Source organism: Salvelinus fontinalis, chromosome 3 (assembly GCF_029448725.1).
Source record: "Salvelinus fontinalis isolate EN_2023a chromosome 3, ASM2944872v1, whole genome shotgun sequence".
Lineage (NCBI taxonomy): Eukaryota > Metazoa > Chordata > Actinopteri > Salmoniformes > Salmonidae > Salvelinus > Salvelinus fontinalis.
In genome coordinates, this window is record NC_074667.1 from 1,897,319 (window position 1) to 1,914,504 (window position 17,186).

General features: G+C 42.7%; 1 protein-coding gene across 4 annotated transcripts in view; it reads left to right on the plus strand.

Annotated features, from left to right (window-relative positions):
• LOC129835794 (cytosolic purine 5'-nucleotidase-like) overlaps positions 1 to 16,633 on the plus strand; it is a 32,614-nt gene extending 15,981 nt beyond the window's left edge. For 2 of the 4 annotated variants that reach the window (XM_055901584.1, XM_055901576.1), the window contains exons 4-18: positions 3,798 to 3,915; positions 4,289 to 4,384; positions 4,542 to 4,633; positions 4,847 to 4,904; positions 5,613 to 5,706; positions 5,964 to 6,017; positions 6,215 to 6,298; positions 6,660 to 6,701; positions 6,838 to 6,945; positions 8,011 to 8,077; positions 8,372 to 8,542; positions 10,753 to 10,804; positions 11,222 to 11,282; positions 11,928 to 12,104; positions 12,681 to 16,633. In XM_055901584.1, the coding sequence (XP_055757559.1) occupies positions 3,798 to 3,915; positions 4,289 to 4,384; positions 4,542 to 4,633; positions 4,847 to 4,904; positions 5,613 to 5,706; positions 5,964 to 6,017; positions 6,215 to 6,298; positions 6,660 to 6,701; positions 6,838 to 6,945; positions 8,011 to 8,077; positions 8,372 to 8,542; positions 10,753 to 10,804; positions 11,222 to 11,282; positions 11,928 to 12,104; positions 12,681 to 12,917 (1,511 nt within the window). In that variant the 3' untranslated portion in view covers positions 12,918 to 16,633. Of the gene's footprint in view, positions 1 to 3,797; positions 3,916 to 4,288; positions 4,385 to 4,541; positions 4,634 to 4,704; positions 4,905 to 5,612; positions 5,707 to 5,963; positions 6,018 to 6,214; positions 6,299 to 6,659; positions 6,702 to 6,837; positions 6,946 to 8,010; positions 8,078 to 8,371; positions 8,543 to 10,752; positions 10,805 to 11,221; positions 11,283 to 11,927; positions 12,105 to 12,680 lie in introns of those variants that run through there. The other 2 variants (XM_055901590.1, XM_055901592.1) reach the window with 2 other exon arrangements.
• The last annotated feature ends 553 nt before the right edge of the window (positions 16,634 to 17,186 follow it).

A 17,186-nucleotide genomic window follows, 5' to 3' on the forward strand; every position in this document is an offset into this window, starting at 1 on the left:
TGTCCACAATTGTTTTCATACAGCATGGTTAAATGTACAACAAATCCTCTGACTGTAAATAGACCATAACCAGATAGTGGGTTCTATACGTTCATATTAGGATCATGATATCTGGCAATTGTTGAACCATGTTCCTCTATGATAGGCCTTCTGTCAGTAGCTTTGTGTCGCACAGAGGAGATCAAATGTCCTCCAGTCTATACATGTCAATAGGATACAGTATATCCATATCAAGGTCACGATGCCTGATAAAAGAAAAGCGCATTAGTTGAACCATGCTTGGCCATGGAGAATACATTCTAAAAGCTTTAACAAGAGCAAGGTATTGCGTTTCATTTGAAAACAGCATAACAGTTTGTAAAAGCAGATTATTTCAGGTCATCCCACCTCCCTAACCTTTGAACCCCTAACAGCTAATTCCATGGGTGAAAGCGCATGATCATTTTTTTTTACAGACAACAGAGCACGAGAAGAGGGCCAACATGAAGAGATCAAATGATCAAATGACCTATGATAGGTCATCCGTCATTAACTGTGGTTTATATCAAAGGTCGTGAAATCATCCGCTGATGACAGCTCCGTGTGGCCTAACACTGTCCCTGCCCACTCGCCTCTAGCAAATTACCGTGGTAACTAGATACCTCCGGCAACGCTGGCTGACACATCTGTCCTCCACGACTCGCTGTTCTGAAAACACAACATAGAGAGGCTTCACTGTACTGTAGTTCAAATGACACACTGTACACACACACACACACTGTTCTGAAAACACAACATAGAGAGGCTTCACTGTACTGTAGTTCAAATGACACACTGTGTACACTGTACACACACACACTGTACACACACACTGTTCTGAAAACAACCTAGTGAGAGACTCCTGTTCTGAGAAGCTCAAATGACACTGGAGCCACACTGTCGACCTGTTAGTTCTATGGGGCACGGGATTATTTTTCACTGTTCTATTGTAGCATGGTGATTAGCCTGACAGCTGTTCGTTTTGGAATAAGCTAGACTATGCTAACTCTTAGCCTTTGGCAGAGCGGAGCCCAAGCTACTAACAGTACCCATGTTAATTTATGTTATTTTGACAAGGTGTTGCTGTCTAATAAAGATACTGCTGTCTGAGTGACAGCGACGTCTCGACCCACCTCCGATACAGCTAGATAAGTACTTAGGCCTATAATTAGCAACCAGGAAGTTGTACAGAAGACACTTCATATGTCATAAGCTATGGCTGCGATCCATATGGCACCCTATTCCCGATACAGTATACTTCTTTTGACCTGGTGCCATAGGGCTCTGGTCAAAATGAGTGCACTATATTGGGAATAGGGTGCCATTTGGGATGAAGGCTGTTTATGTATCTGTATATAGCACAGTCTAGTCCAATATGTTTACAGGTCTACGGCCATGTTTTAGTTATAGGGTAAAGCTGTTTACCCTTAGGTGAGGGGTATAGCTTACATTTGGAAAGAAAGTGACCCTGGAGGGCTGTAAATTCCAGCCTGGTCACTCTCTCTCACACACACACACACACACACACACACACACACACACACACACACACACACACACACACACACACACACACACACACACACACACACACAGCTTAAGGGGAGTATAATTACCTGTCAACGACTGCATCAGCAGAGGAGGATTTAATGGATCCCCAAGCTTAGTGTGTGTTTGTGTTACCAGGCTATAATTTACTACTTTCCAGTGTCACTTTCGTTCCAAATGTAAGGTATACCCCTCACCTATGAGTAAACAAGTCAACTATTTCAACATGGTCACAGACCAGTAAATCTAATGGACTAGACCAGGGATGGGCCACCGGCGGGCCGCGGAACAATTTCACCCCCCAACTCTCAACTTACTGTTGTGAGTTAGAATAATAGAACACACAAGGTGCAATTTTGAAATGTCAGGGATTTTCTCTTTTGATTGGTAAATGAGTCTAGCGTCCACCTATTTAAACTTGTAGTAACCATGGCCAAATTATCGACCGGGTTGGGGCCAGTTATCATATTAAAAACTGCAAACTTTTCTGTTAACCCCATGTCAAAATGTGTAGAATTGCAGAAAATGACCTTTTTTTAAACGTACTTATTTATTTTCGCTGTCACGAGGGGGGGGCGCTGGCATGTTTTGCTCGCAAGGTGGGGGTGTGGATGTGGGTATGCAGATCCACTGCAACCCCTCATGATGAGTTCTGTTTTTTTGTGACCCCCCACTCCCATCAAAGTTGTCTATCCCTGGACTAGACTGTGCTATATATACAGACATAAATAGGCTGTGTGTGTGTGTTTCCACGCCTGTGTGTGTTTTAAGCTAAAGCTGTCTGAAGGTCACAGCAGTGGACAGTGCGGAGAGAGCGAACTCTGCTCATCGCCGGCCAACCAAAGAGAGAGCTGATCGGGAAGGTTGACGGAGGGGAAAATACTCTTAAAATAGGTTTCTTTGTAACAGCCACAGAGCTTAGGGAAATGGAGGCAGGGATGAGGAGGGAGGAGAGGAAAGGAGGGGGGGGGGTGGGGGTATTTGTATGGAGGAGTCTCAACCAGGACTGTGCGACTCTTTAAGGCTGCAGCACTGGGCATGGTGCCCACCACTCCTCTGCTTCGCTAGCCAGGGACACTGGAACACCACAGGGGATTTGAACTCACCAGAGAGTGAGAGAGAGAACACACAATTGGGCTAAGAAGCAAACACACAAATGGGTAAATGTGCGAGCACACACATTACACCAAGATGGGTATTCACACTCCTCTCTCTCTCTCTATCTCTGTCTGTCTATGCACGCTAACTCAGTAAGACACATATTTGCCCAGGCCTATTCCTTCCACGTTTGGGGTCTCAGCGCTAGCTAGCCTATCCCCACATCGTCCTTCCTGCTCCCTCTAAGCATCAGTTAAGTCCTCCCCTCCTGCAGCCTGATTGGACCTAAAGTGGAAAAACACCCTTTATATTAATACCATCTGACAGAGCCTTCTTCCAATGTCAGTCAGCATTTTAATCGGCTGATAGGCCCCTCTGGCCCAGGCCTGGACATTGTATCCCTCTCCATTCATGACTTGGCTCGCCAGGCCTGGGGGTGTGTTCATTAGGCACCAAACGGCGGAAAACAGACAAACAGGGAGGGACTAAATGGACATGCCCAATAAGAAAGGCTTATTATCCTTTTCTGTTGCAAAACCTTGTAAACAATTTTCTGTCACGTGCCCTAATGAACAGGGCCCTGGAGATGTCTGGTTGCCTGGTTGTTTGGTGTCTGAATGTCATCGTCTCCATGGGCCTCATTAGTATCAGAGTCCAGAGTTGAGCTATGGATCTTGTTTCTCCACGGATTAGATCCTAGGATATTCAGGCCCCTGCGCTCGGTGTGTGTGTGCCCGGGCGTGTGCGCGCATGCACTTTAGGGGGAGAGGGGCTAGGCTATATTATTACCAACAGTATCTCAGATACCCTGACGGTTAGAGTGATTTTTAAAATACCTGTTTCACGTTGCATCACCATCATGTTGTGTCATGTCAATAGCTTAGGTCCTGTTATCTAGTTGAGGTGAATGGGTCCACATTGGCTGGTTGAGGATAAATTGGAGGCTGCTATTTACAGAGTAGTCCGTTCGCGAACAGGCAATTAGACTTGACTTCCTCCTACGTCCTTCTCCTAAATGTATGGTGTCAGTGTAATTACGTCAGTGTATAGGCTTCGTGGAGCGCTGCTGTGTGACTCTGTGTAGTCTACACCGGCTTGTGTTAAATGCTAACGTCTGTGTTTCTATTCTCCAGTGTACAAGTCTCCAGAGTATGAGTCCCTGGGCTTTGAGCTGACCGTGGAGCGCCTGGTCCACATCGGTTACCCCCAGGAGCTGCTCAGCTTCGTCTACGACCCCGCCTTCCCCACCAGGTGACACCACACACACACGCACACACACACCAGGTGACCACCAATCACATCATACCGTTAATGTTGTTGCCATGGTGATGGTGTTATACTGCTATATTTTTAATTTTTTACTGGAAAACGCTTTGATGTCAACGGGGCACCAGCTGTACTTTATTACCAGGTACCTATTACATATCACATCATGGTTGCCATGCTGTTGCCATGGTGAGGACGTTTTAATGCTATTTTTGTACCTGGATGCGTGGGTTTCTAATTTGGTCCTGGTTGTAGCTAGGTAGATTGTCTGTCTGACGGGCTTTTAAGGATCATGTATAAACCATTTCTAGACGTATTCTAACTGACTGAATGATGTTGTTTCTCTGTATTTCTTCAGAGGTCTGGTGTTTGACACCATGTACGGGAACCTGTTGAAGGTGGACGCCTACGGCAACATCCTGGTCTGTGTCCACGGCTTCAATTTCCTACGAGGGTAAATGGTGAACCCAACGCTCTCCTAACCTTCTCGCAACGTCCTCCCTTACGTCCCCTCTCCCCAGATCATTGAGCGGGTTTGAAGGTTAGATCCCGGTCTACCTGCCAAGAAATCCTCCTGACGTTGCATTTTCTTTTTCCCGTCTCTCCCCCAGACCTGAAATACGGGAGCTATACCCGAACAAGTTCATCCAACGTGACGACACTGAACGTTTCTATATCCTCAACACTCTCTTCAACTTGCCAGGTAGAAGGAGGAGAGATTCTGTCCATGCCAGAGCCATTCAATTATTTAAATATGTGTTTATCTCCATCTAGATTCAACTGTCATTCATAAGAGGGACAAGCCCAGACATGCCCTGCATTTTGTCTGAGCACAGTTTGAGGCAAGGCCATGGAGTTCAACTTAACTTTATTGACACTCGATTGATTTTACAGTACAGTTTCCCTCTCTCTCCAGAGACCTACCTCTTTGCCTGCCTCGTGGACTTCTTCTCAAACTGTGACCGATATGCAAGGTAAGGAATCCCTAGTCACACTACCCACCTTATTTTTCTTGTGGGTTATATACACAAGTCATTCCTGGATGTGACATGGCAACATTTGATAGGCCAATTAGACAACATGACAACAGGGTAGGTCCATATCTCCAATAAAAATCCTCCAATAAGGAAATACTATAGCCCTAACCCTGTTAAGCCAGTGGTTGAGTAATAGGACCACCCTTTTATTGTGTCATAAACAAGATACTTTATTAGGATTACTCAGCTACCTGAATGATTATTGGTCTTTGATACTAATCATTCCACGAATGCATGCAGTAACTTAATTCCATATTTTCAGATTTCATTACTTTTTATTATTTAAATTAATCTCTAATGACTAATCATCTAGCATGATGTAATATCATGTCTATCGTCTCGATATAATTATACAATCGTTTGTTAGCGATAGTTTTAATGAATTCTTTGTGTGATGTGATCTGCAATGGAATGGCTGCATGTCTTCTCCTCTGAAACGAGCTGTTGGTCTTTTAGGGGGAGATTGCTTTCCTGTTTGGCTGGAAACCACCTCAAACAAGGGAAGACTATCCCATTTAAAAGCAAAACAAAAACAAAACAAAAAATGTAGTGAAAATGGCTACTAGCGTTTAAAAGCAAAGCTCTCTGTCTGGCCTTGGCCTGTCCACTGGCTCTGTGTGTCCCTCTCCTCCCCCCTTACCTCAGCTGTGAGACTGGCTTTAAAGATGGCGACCTCTTCATGTCCTTCAAGAGCATGTTCCAGGACATCCGCGACGCCGTCGACTGGGTCCACTTCAAGGTAGCGTGATGAGGAAGTCTATCACAATGCAATCATTTGTTCACTTCAATTCACTTTACATCCATTTCAAGGTATTATATGGGGCTAAACGCCCAATGATTATCTTTATCTTGAAGCAATCATTTACTGTTTATCATAGTGCTAATGGTATGTACAGTGAGTGTCATCATAAAGAAATCATTTTGTATGATGTATCGATGCGTGCTTGTTATTTGTCTATGTATTTCAACCTATTTACCTGTAGTCTTGTCTTCCAGGGCACCCTGAAGGAAAAGACAGTAGAGAACCTTGAAAAGTACGTAGTGCGAGACGTAAGTACACACATTAACATTTGATCAGCCCCTTCACCGCTCGACTTGTGTCGTATTCCTATGGGAACACACTGACACGACCACTTCAAAACCTGATGAGAAGTTAACATTTTACTTTACGTCTCTGTCCGTATGCCTGTACGAACGCACTGTATATGATAATGGCTTTGTAATATTTAGTGTTCTCTCTCATCAAGGCAAAGCTGCCTCTCCTGCTGAGTAGATTGAATGAAGTAGCCAAGGTGTTCCTGGCCACCAACAGTGACTACAAATACACACACGTGAGTCCACAGTACTGACCACTGTTTACACACACACACTCTGTCATTACACACACACTCACAGAGGAATGGACGCTTCACATGCACAGTACACAGTACACAGTAACATCCTTCAGAGTCCAAAACAATAGGTAAGTCCTGCCTTGTTAAACGTCCATGCAGACAAACATTTAATATGCAAAGCAAACGTACACACAGCTTCTCAAAACATGTCCTGGCAAACTGTCACGTTTGCATATGAAACTGGGGTGATGTGTTTGCGTGCTGAACTGGGGCCTATAGCTGCGGTATCTGTCCCAGTCACCAAGACATTTAAATGAGATGACTAATAGACTCGTTATGTTGTTTAATTTTCTCACAGAAGATCATGACATACCTGTTTGACTTCCCCCACGGCCCGAAGGTAAGAGAATCATTTCAACGTTCATACACGGCATTCTCCCTCAGACATGAAATCTTGTTAACTACATGCATCTACATAAGTTAACTATAGTCGGTACGCATTGGCCAGAATCTGTCTGTGTGTGGTTGGGTTGCAGCACGGGACGGCCCACCGGCCGTGGCAGTCCTACTTTGACCTGATTCTGGTGGACGCCAGGAAGCCTCTGTTCTTTGGAGAGGGAACGGTGCTCAGACAAGTCGACACAGTGAGCAATTACACCATCGCACCTCTGCACTCACGTAGATGGAGAACGGGTACTGTCAGAACACAGTGCCAAGACTTCTGAGTGTGGTAGCCTGATAGTGTGGTAGCCTGATAGCTAACTTGTCACACAATGTGAAGTACAACTTCTAAAGAATTATAATTTGAGCAAGTTGAGGTGACTAATCTGCTTGGAGTAATGGTCAAAGTAATGGTCAAAGCATATTGATTCAACAGTAGCTAAGATGGGGAGAAGTCTGTTCATAATAAAGCACTGCTCTACATTCTTAACAACACTATCATCAAGGCAGGTCCTACAGGCCCTAGTTTTGTTGCACCTTGACTACTGTTCAGTCTTCTGGTCAGGTGCCACATAAAGGGACTTAGGAAAATTGCAATTGGCTCAGAACAGGGCAGCCCGGCTGTCCCTTGGATGTACACAGAGAGCTAACATTAATACTATGCATGTCAATCTCTCCTGGCTCAAAGTGGAGGAGAGATTGACTTCATCACTACCTGTACTTTGGCATATAGCTCGGACACCCATGCATACCCCACAAGACATGACCCCAGAGGTGTCTTCACAGTCCAGAACAGACTATGGGAGGCGCACAGTACCACATAGAGCCATGACTACATGGAACTTTATTCTACATCAAGTAACTAATGCAAGCAGTAAAATTAGATTTAAAAAAAATAAATAAAAACTGATAAACACACCTTATGAAACAGCGGTAACATAGGCACAGACACATGCATACACACACACGATAACATGCGCACTATACACACACACGCGTACACCTGGATTTTGTACTGTAGATATGTGGTGGAGTAGGGGCCTGAGGGCACACAGTGTGTTGTGAAATCTGTGAATGTAATCTTTTTTTCTTTTTTTTTTCCAAATATTTTTTATTGAACACACATTGTATAAACTGCCTTCATTTTGCTGGACCCCAGGAAGAGTAGCTGCTGCTTTGGCAGGAACTAATGGGGATCCAGAATAAATACAAATATTTGACATTGTTTTGCGGTGAGGTTACTGTTCCATGTGTTCTCTGGATGTTAGACAACAGGGCGGCTGAAGATCGGGACCTACACCGGACCCCTGCACCATGGCATCGTCTACTCTGGAGGTAAGATACAGTACCTGGGGAAATGCACTGACTCACAGCACAAACAGCCAGACAGCACTGCAAACTTCACAAACCATCTAACTAGCAGAGTACTTCTAAACAAGAGGGATCTCAGTTCACCTTTATTTAGCCAGCATCGTCTTTTCAACAACGTTCACTGTTGTCCAGGGAGATCTGGGTTCCCTAAAAACAAAACAATGGTATGACTCTTAAAAACAACGTGGGACAAATCTTTAATAAAACAATAACGTCCAGTAACATCTACATTTCAATATGTCCCTCTCTCTCGCCCAGGTTCTTCTGACATCGTGTGTGACCTGCTGGGGGCCAAGGGGAAGGACATCGTCTACATCGGAGACCACATCTTCGGGGACATCCTCAAGTCCAAGAAACGCCAGGGCTGGAGGACCTTCCTCGTCATCCCCGAGCTGGCCCAGGAGTTGCATGTCTGGACTGACAAGAGCTGTGAGTCACACTCGTAGTCTCACACGCAGTCACACACACACACACACACACACACACAGTCACACACACACACACACAGTCACACACACACACAGTCACACATACAAAAGGACGGGTGGACAATCCCATGCAAGCAGCCAGACAGACGTGTGCAGACACACAGATACTCGTACATAAAACGGCTGATGGACACACTGGAGAGCACTGGTCCTCTGTAGCTCAGTTGGTAGAGCATGGTGCTTGCAACGCCAGAATGATGGATTCGGTTCCCGGGACCACCCCTACGTAAAATGTATGCATGCATGACTAAGTCGCTTTGGATAAAAGCGTCTGCTAAATGGCATACAGTTCCTTCAGAAAGTATTCGTACCCCTTGACTTATTCCACATGTTGTTGTGTTACAGCCTGAATTCAACATGGGTTCAATATATTTTTCTCACCCTTCTTCTACACACAATACCCCATAATGACTAAGTGAAAACATGTTTGTGTTTTATTGAAAATAAAATACTGAAATATCTCATTTACATAAGTATTCGCACCCCTGAGTCAATACATGTTAGAATCATCTTAGGCAGCGATTACAGCTGTAAGTCTTTCTGCGTAAGTTTCTAAGAGCTTTGCACACCTGGATTGTACAATATTTTCACTTTAATTATTTATTTATTTTATTCTTTAAACTCTGTTAAATTGGTTGTTGATCATTGCTAGACAACCATTTTCAAGTCTTGTCATAGATTTTCAAGTCAAAACTGTAACTTGGCCACTCAGGAACATTCATCATCTTGGTAAGCAACTCCAGTGTATATTTGGCCTTGTGTTTTAGGTTATTTTCCTGCTGAAAGGTGAATTTGTCTCCCAGTGTCTGTTGGAAAGCAGACTGAACAAGGTTCTCCTCTAGGATTTTGCTTGTGCTTAGCTCTATTCAATTTATTCTTATGCTAAAAAAACTCCCTAGTCCTTGCCGATGACAAGTATACCCATAACAGGATGCAGCCACCACCATGCTTGAAAATATGAAGAGTTGTCCTCAGTAATGTGTTGTGTTGGATTTGCCCCAAATGTAATACTTTGTATTCAGGACATAAAGTTAATTTCTTTGGCACATTTCTTGCAGTATTATGTCTGGCAGTTTTAGTTTCCTGCCTTATTGCAAACATGATGCATATTTTTGAATGTTTTTGGTTCTGTACAGGCTTCCTTCTTTTCACTCTGTCATTTGTTAGTATTGTGGAGTAACTCCACAGTTGTTGATCCATCCTCAGTTATCTCCTATCACAGCCATTAAACTCTGGAACTGTTTTAAAGTCATGGTGAAATCCCTGAGCGGTTTCCTTCCTCTCTGGCAACTGAATTAGGAAGGACGCCTGCAGCTTTGTAGTGACTGGGTGTACTGATACACCATCCAACGTGTAATTAATAGTTTCACCATGCTCAAAGGGATATTAAATGTCTGCTGTTTCATTTTTACCCCTCTGCCAATAGGTGCCATTCTTTGCGAGGCATTGGAAAACCTCCCTGGTCTGTGTGGTTGAATCTGTTTGAAATTCACTGCCGACTGAGGGACCTTAACTTATTTAGGCTTGCCATAAGAAAGCGGTGGAGTACTTATCGACTCAAGACAATTCAGCTTTTCGTTTTTAATTCATTTGTAAAAATGTCGTAACTTAATTCCACTTTGACATTATGGGAAATTATGTGTAGGCCAGTGACACAAACTCTCAATTTAATCCATTTTCAATTCAGGCTGTAACACAACAAAATGTGGAAAAAGTCAAGGGGTATTAATTAGTCAAGGGGTGTATATTATAGCAGTGACACACTTGTGCGCACACACACACACACATTCATGCACAGGCACACATACACAAATATAACTGTGATGTGTCATTGTAGCTGTAAAATGCCCTCGTAAACCTCTCAGCGGCCTGTGAGTGACAGCCTGCCAGAGAGAGGGTGAATGAGAGAGGAAGATAAAGAGGGGGAGAGTGAAAAAGCAACAGATGGAACAAGAGTGAGCCAACACCTGTGATTAAGCGCAGTGGTGTAAAGTACTTAAGTAAAAAATACTTTAAAGTACTACTTACGTTGTTTTTTTTTTGTGTGTTATCTGTACTTTCTCCACCGCTGATTTAAGGGAGGAGGAGGGAAAGGGAAATATGTTGTGACTGAGACTTACCCTGGCCTCCTTTTCCTCTTCTGTCTCACAGCGTTATTCGAGGAATTGCAGGGCCTGGACATTTTCTTGGCGGAGCTCTACAAGTGAGTACTGCACCGTCTACTCCCCTACAACGCCCCTCTGCTCGCTCTCTAGGCTGCCTCTGCACCTGGCGTGTGTGCGTGAATGACTGTTTGAGTGTGTGCGTTGGTGTGTGTCACCGTCGGCTCCCTGTGTGTGTGTGTGTGTGTGTGTGTGTGTGTGTGTGTGTGTGTGTGTGTGTGTGTGTGTGTCGCCCTTGGGTCAAAGTCTGCAAGGTTTTCCCCTATCGGTCTGATGATAACTGGCTTCAGTCAGACTTCAGCCCATTTAGAAACAGTCTGTCTATCTATGTAGGCCTGTCCCCTTCCGTCTTGCTCTTTATAATAGTGACTAGCACTGTCTTTGCTCTCTCACTTCCAATCCCCTTCTTCTCTATCTCTTTGCCCTCTATCTAACCCATTATCTCTCTATCTCTCCAGGCATCTGGACAGCAGTAGTAATGAGAGACCTGACATCAGTGCTCTCCAGAGAAGGGTCAAGGTACTGATTCTACACGTTTCCATAGCAACTACAGAAACATTATTCAATATGTCCACATGTGTCCCTGAATAGTTACAGGTTTCAGTTTAGTCTTTAAACCAAATCATTCTCAACTGTGGACTTATATGGTCTTACAACCCCTAAGTAAACTCCTGAAAATACGCTATGATGCTCCTCCCGTCCCATCGAAAGCTTGGATATACCGGAACACAAGTCGCTGAATTTACATTGTCCTCCTCCAGGAATTTTGTAATTAACCAGGAAAATACCCTTGGTTGTTAGAAACCTCTTTTTAGAAGGGGACCTGGCAAGAGGTCAGTAGGAAGTAGTCAGTAGGAAGTAGTCAGTAGGAAGTAGTCAGCAGGAAGTAGTCAGTAGGAATTAGTCAGTAGGAAGTAGTCAGCAGGAAGTAGTCAGTAGGAAGTAGTCAGCAGGAAGTAGTCAGTAGGAAGTAGTCAGCAGGAAGTAGTCAGCAGGAAGTAGTCAGCAGGAAGTAGTCAGCATGTACACATAACACATGAGCACAGAACCATACATTAAAACATATTTGACAATGGTCATCACTTTCTTCCATCAGAGCTTGACATATTTTCTGAGCGTCTTTCGGCTGAGTATCTAAACCCGGTGTTCTTCTCCCCTCCCCAGAAGGTGACCCATGACATGGACATGTGCTATGGTATGATGGGTAGTCTGTTCAGGTCTGGCTCCAGACAGACTCTGTTTGCCTCTCAGGTGATGCGCTATGCTGACCTGTACGCTGCTTCCTTCATCAACCTCCTGTACTATCCCTTCAGCTACCTCTTCAGAGCTGCTCACGTACTGGTGAGTCACTGTGTTCAATTCCTTTGTGGATTTTTGCTAACAGTTTACAACAAAAGGGAAGAAATGCAGCATTTACAGAATAAAATATTGCAGAGAATGTAGTGTGAGATACAGCCCTTTCTTTTGCTAATTGGAAAACTGTAATTGTTAGAAATTGATGGTTAAAAATATAGATGCACATGAATCAACATTTCTGGCTAGTTTAATAAAAAATATACAGTACTTGACTCTTATTAACTTACATAGTCTGGTGCACATCTAGCTGAAACACTGACAGGCAGAGTGACATTTGCATTAGTTGGTATGTATGAGTTATCTTCTCATTTAAATACAAATGTCTTTACCAGACATATTATCTGAGACATGCACACCACATACACACAGTAATCACTTTTCTGTATAACAAGTTCAACGCATGGTAATAATATTATGATATTACGTATTGGTGAGCTGAAACTGTGTACTAGCTGTTAGCCACCTGGAAGTGCTCTGAGTTGACTTTGGTAGTAGCCTCTCTCCTCACCTTCTCTCACGCTCTCGCTCTATGTCTCTCTCTCTCACTCTCTCCCCTCCCAGATGCCCCACGAGTCAACGGTGGAGCACGCGCACATCGACACGGACACCGAGTCCCCCCTGGCCACGCGCAACCGCCACTGCACTGACAGCAAGGACCCGGAGTGCTGTAGCAACAGGAACCACAGCCAGCTGACCCGGTCCATCAGTGAGATCAAACCCCCCAACATGTTCCCCCAGACCCCACAGGAGATCACCCACTGCCACGACGAAGATGACGATGAGGAGGAGGAAGAGTAGATGGAGGAGGTGTGATGGCGTGACCCGAACCAGGCTTGATTCCTTCCTAGGAAGAGGAAGAGAGAGAGAGGAGTGAAAAAACGTCTTGATTCCTTCCTGATGTTTCCCTGAGGGGGTTTTAGAGTATAAATACTTCTAGGAAGATATAAATGATAATGTACTCTATAGTCCACAGTAAGAGTCCATGTAGGATACATTGGAATGAGGGGGGAGGGGATATGGCCATTGTAGTGTATCTATAGGAGATTTATATATAGAGAGAAATTAAGCTACTTTTTATACTAGAGATGTATCAGGATATTAAGGTTTTATTAATCAGATCAGTCAGCTGTATGTTACTATAGTAACAGTTGCTGCTCGGTGCCCACCCCTTTTCAAGTTTTACGTTTTCAATGTTTGTTTTTTCTATGGATTTTTATGATGAAATGGGAAAAGGTTGACTTGAAGTTGGCCCATTTTTTAATTTATTTTAATTTTAAGTTTTAAGTTGATGAAGCTTAAGCAGTTTTTACGGCATAGGATGTTGTAGCAGACAAATATACACGAATACACACAAGAAGCAAATATTACGAACACTACTTTTCTCTGTACTGACCGTACACAGTGTCTGGTCATAGAGAATAATTCCCTGTGTGTGTTTACATAGTGCACATTAATGCAGGCACCATACGGTAGTTTCAATGTGAAGCACTAAGACGGAATAGCCTTTGCCAAACAGTATGTGCAGTACTGTATATAAGCTCTATATACTGTTTTGCTGTTATCCTTTTGAAATGACAGAACGTGTTCTAGCCCTGCTGTACTGGCGTTGAAAGAACACGCGTATCGGGCAACATGGCAATCCAAAAACATGGTCCAAAAATGTATTTCTCGCTGTTTGTTATTTTGGTATTTTTTTTGCAGTATAATTCCTCCCGTCGTGACCCTGCATAACACAGCTTGTGTGTCCGGCCTTGGCCAATCAAAAGTCGAGTTTGCGTCGTCCTGAGCGACTGTATCCAAGGCATCCATAATTGTACTAAAGAACAGTGCGATGTATGTTTTGGGTTACACAAAGCACAAGTCTGATTGTGGGTAACTAATTGTCAGTGTTAGCTCTATATGACATGAAACGTGCTGTCTATTTTAAACTATGGTGCACATAATGTCATCTGTGATTCTGTGTGGTTAACTTCAACTGACCTTTTGAAATGCATGAAATGCTGTTTCTAGGCAACCGTGCGTACAGGGTAACGATTATGCTGCCTCTTTACAGATGTGTTCTATGGCAACTGTGGACGGTCACATAGGCCTAATGCTATTGAGAGGCTGTGACCCAGTATTACTGTTCTCATACATGATACTGTAAAAAGAAAGACATTCATCATGCAAAATAATATTACATTTTTTTTTGTTCTCCTGTAGGATGATATGAGATATGGAAACCTGCAACATTGTTACACTATGTGCAACTAACATGCAGTAGTAGTTTTACCTTTTTTTACTAAGCTTGGAGTTGTTCGTTAAGTGTTCTCTTGAATATTAAATTGTAACAGTTTTATTTTATTGCATAGAACCGCTTTAGTTAGAACTGTCATATTCACCCCTACCGAACTAAACCCTCATATTCCATGTGTGATACTATGGTCTGGTGTTTCCTAGTAATTCTTTGCAGTTAACATGGAGAGTACAGTGTGTTATAGGAACAGACCTGGCTTCAAATACTATTTAAAATGTTTCAAATACTTGAGCCTGCTTGGAGTGCCAGGTGGGCAGAGTTGAACTTTTGTGAACATTTTTCTGCTTCCATTGCTCCAGGCAAGCTCAGTCAAGCCCCAATAAAGTATCTGAACTGATTTTGAATCGTATTTGAACCCAGGTCTGATCTACAGTAGGCCTTGATATGTAAAAAATAAATTCAGGTCAGCCTGGGTGCTGTGGCATTGTGTAGGCCTTGCACGGGCACCAGACAAGGAACCAACGCCTTGGCGAGAGGGCGTTTGTGTCTGACCGCCCCAGAGAGGTTCGGTTGGGCCTGGGAAAAGGACAAGAGTGTGCCCTCCTGACTGGTGGGAATAGCTTGTAGACTCCCCCTAGCAGGAAGATGTAGTATGAACGATGTATAAAGGACTGTAGCTACAGTATTCTGGAGTTTTGTTGGATCACTTAGGGGTAAGAAACACTGAATGATGCAAAGAAGCACCTGATATTTCCCAACAGGGTTGCGTTTGCTGTCTCCAAACATGAGCAAACCTTTTTAATTTTAAAATGGAAATTGCAATCGTTGATTAGGCCCACAATTCCACTGAAACGTTGAGATACTTCAAAAAAATGTGACTGGAAAATGTTACCGAATTGCTTAATATTAAACTTTCCTGTTTAGCAACGGAAATTCTTAACATTTTCAGTTGTGTGTCCTAATGAACATGACCCAGATGGTATGCAGTACGGAGGGCAGGACAACTGCCCTGGAAGAGGGGCGTTTTGTTTTTGTTCTAGGTTATCTGCAATATCATATGTGTATGCTATGTAAAACATGCGTATCACTTTATTTCTAAGGCATGTAGTTGTGTAGCTAGAGGTTTCGATTGGCCTGTTGATTTGGGCTGATGAAGGGAAGACCAATAGCAGGTCTCTGTTTGTAACCTGGTGTTGTTTGCCGAGGCAAGTAGTAAAAAGGGGAATGTGGGTTAAACTGGGGATCTTTGTAACAATTTTAGTAAGAGTAGAATCTGTTTTAGAGGAACTATATAGTGGTTCAATATTTTATTACTCTCTGGAAAAAAAGTATATCTTTTTAAGTATTGATTTAACTGGAAATAGTACAAAAACACCCGGGCAGCTGTATTCTTCACCTGGTTGGTTAGTTGTTGTTTTTTTGGTCTCATTACTGACGAATTCATAATAAAGCTTGGTCGTTGGGAGGAAAATTTGAAGTCCTTTTCTGTCAAAACACTTTACAAGACATTATTTCTATGCAATGCCGCAGTACAGTGCATTATGCATGTAAACTAAGTTACTAAAAGGCTGGCCAATGCAAGCAAATGGCTTACGTCAAAGTGTTATAACTATGGCTAGAACCGGGTTAGGGCTACAACTGATATGTGGAAGAAAACCTGTCCGTCTGTGAGAAAAAGCTCTGGCCACAAGTTCTACAAGGTCGTCTGTGTAGTAACAATTGTACACTTAATAATAATAGCCTTGCAGACCGATATGCTGAAAACTAGGCGATGTTGAAGAGCATGTATTTACCTTGCATCAGAAATGGCATTTTTTTTCAACAACAACACCTTGGTTTTGCTGTTTGTATTTGTTTTTTCTAACCAGTGTTTTCAGATTCTTAGTTTACAACGTTGTATATAATATTATAAGCTTTTACATTTACATGTTGTGGAAGAAATGTTCCTTAAATTCTTTATACATCTTTTTTGTTTTTTGGGCATTTTTCTGGTTTCAGACACCTTTTTTACTATAACGGCTTCAGTGCGTGTCTGAGCTAGCTAAACCTGGCCGACAGGTTAATGCCACGATCCATTTATACAATTTGTCCATTTTATACAAAATTTCAACAATTGCAGACCGAGCGTGACAACTATAACGCATTCACTTATTTTTTGTTTCGTGCATTTTCTTGGATGTTCCTCAGAGCGTTTTGTTTCCAGAATTATTATATAATGTGTACATTGGGGAAATTACGTTTATATGTACAATAAAAGCTAATTTTCCATAATAAGTCACTGGGTGTGTGTACTGTCTCCTGTTTCTTCTTGTTCTTCTTGCAAAACTATAGTTTTCAAATTTTAAGTAAAACGAGTATTTGAATGTAAGAATTATACTTGCATATAATCATACATAAACATTCTTGCATACAAAAAATGACTCAATATATCCAGTAATGTGTTAAAGTAAATGTTCTACAAATAAATGTGAATGAAAATATATTGCTTGCAAAGCTTTTTATATCCACTGAACTTCAGGGCACTTGCCTAGAATTCTCCTCTCCCACTGTTGACAAAACATCAAGCAAATGGGGGGATTACATTTGTCATTTTCCCTCCCCCTCACAGTTTAAAAGGGTTAACATTTGGGTGTCCAAAAGGTGACTCAAAACATGATTCAAGAATAGAAGTCCTGTCAAAGTTGGAAGATATAAACGTCCCATATTTCTTTTACAATTCTATTTAACTACACAAAATATAATATGCAGTAATCCCAAATCCAGCTAAAAGTAGGATTTTCTCTGAGCAAGCACCAAATCCCCATTTGTGTTACACTGTAATAAGATTTTAA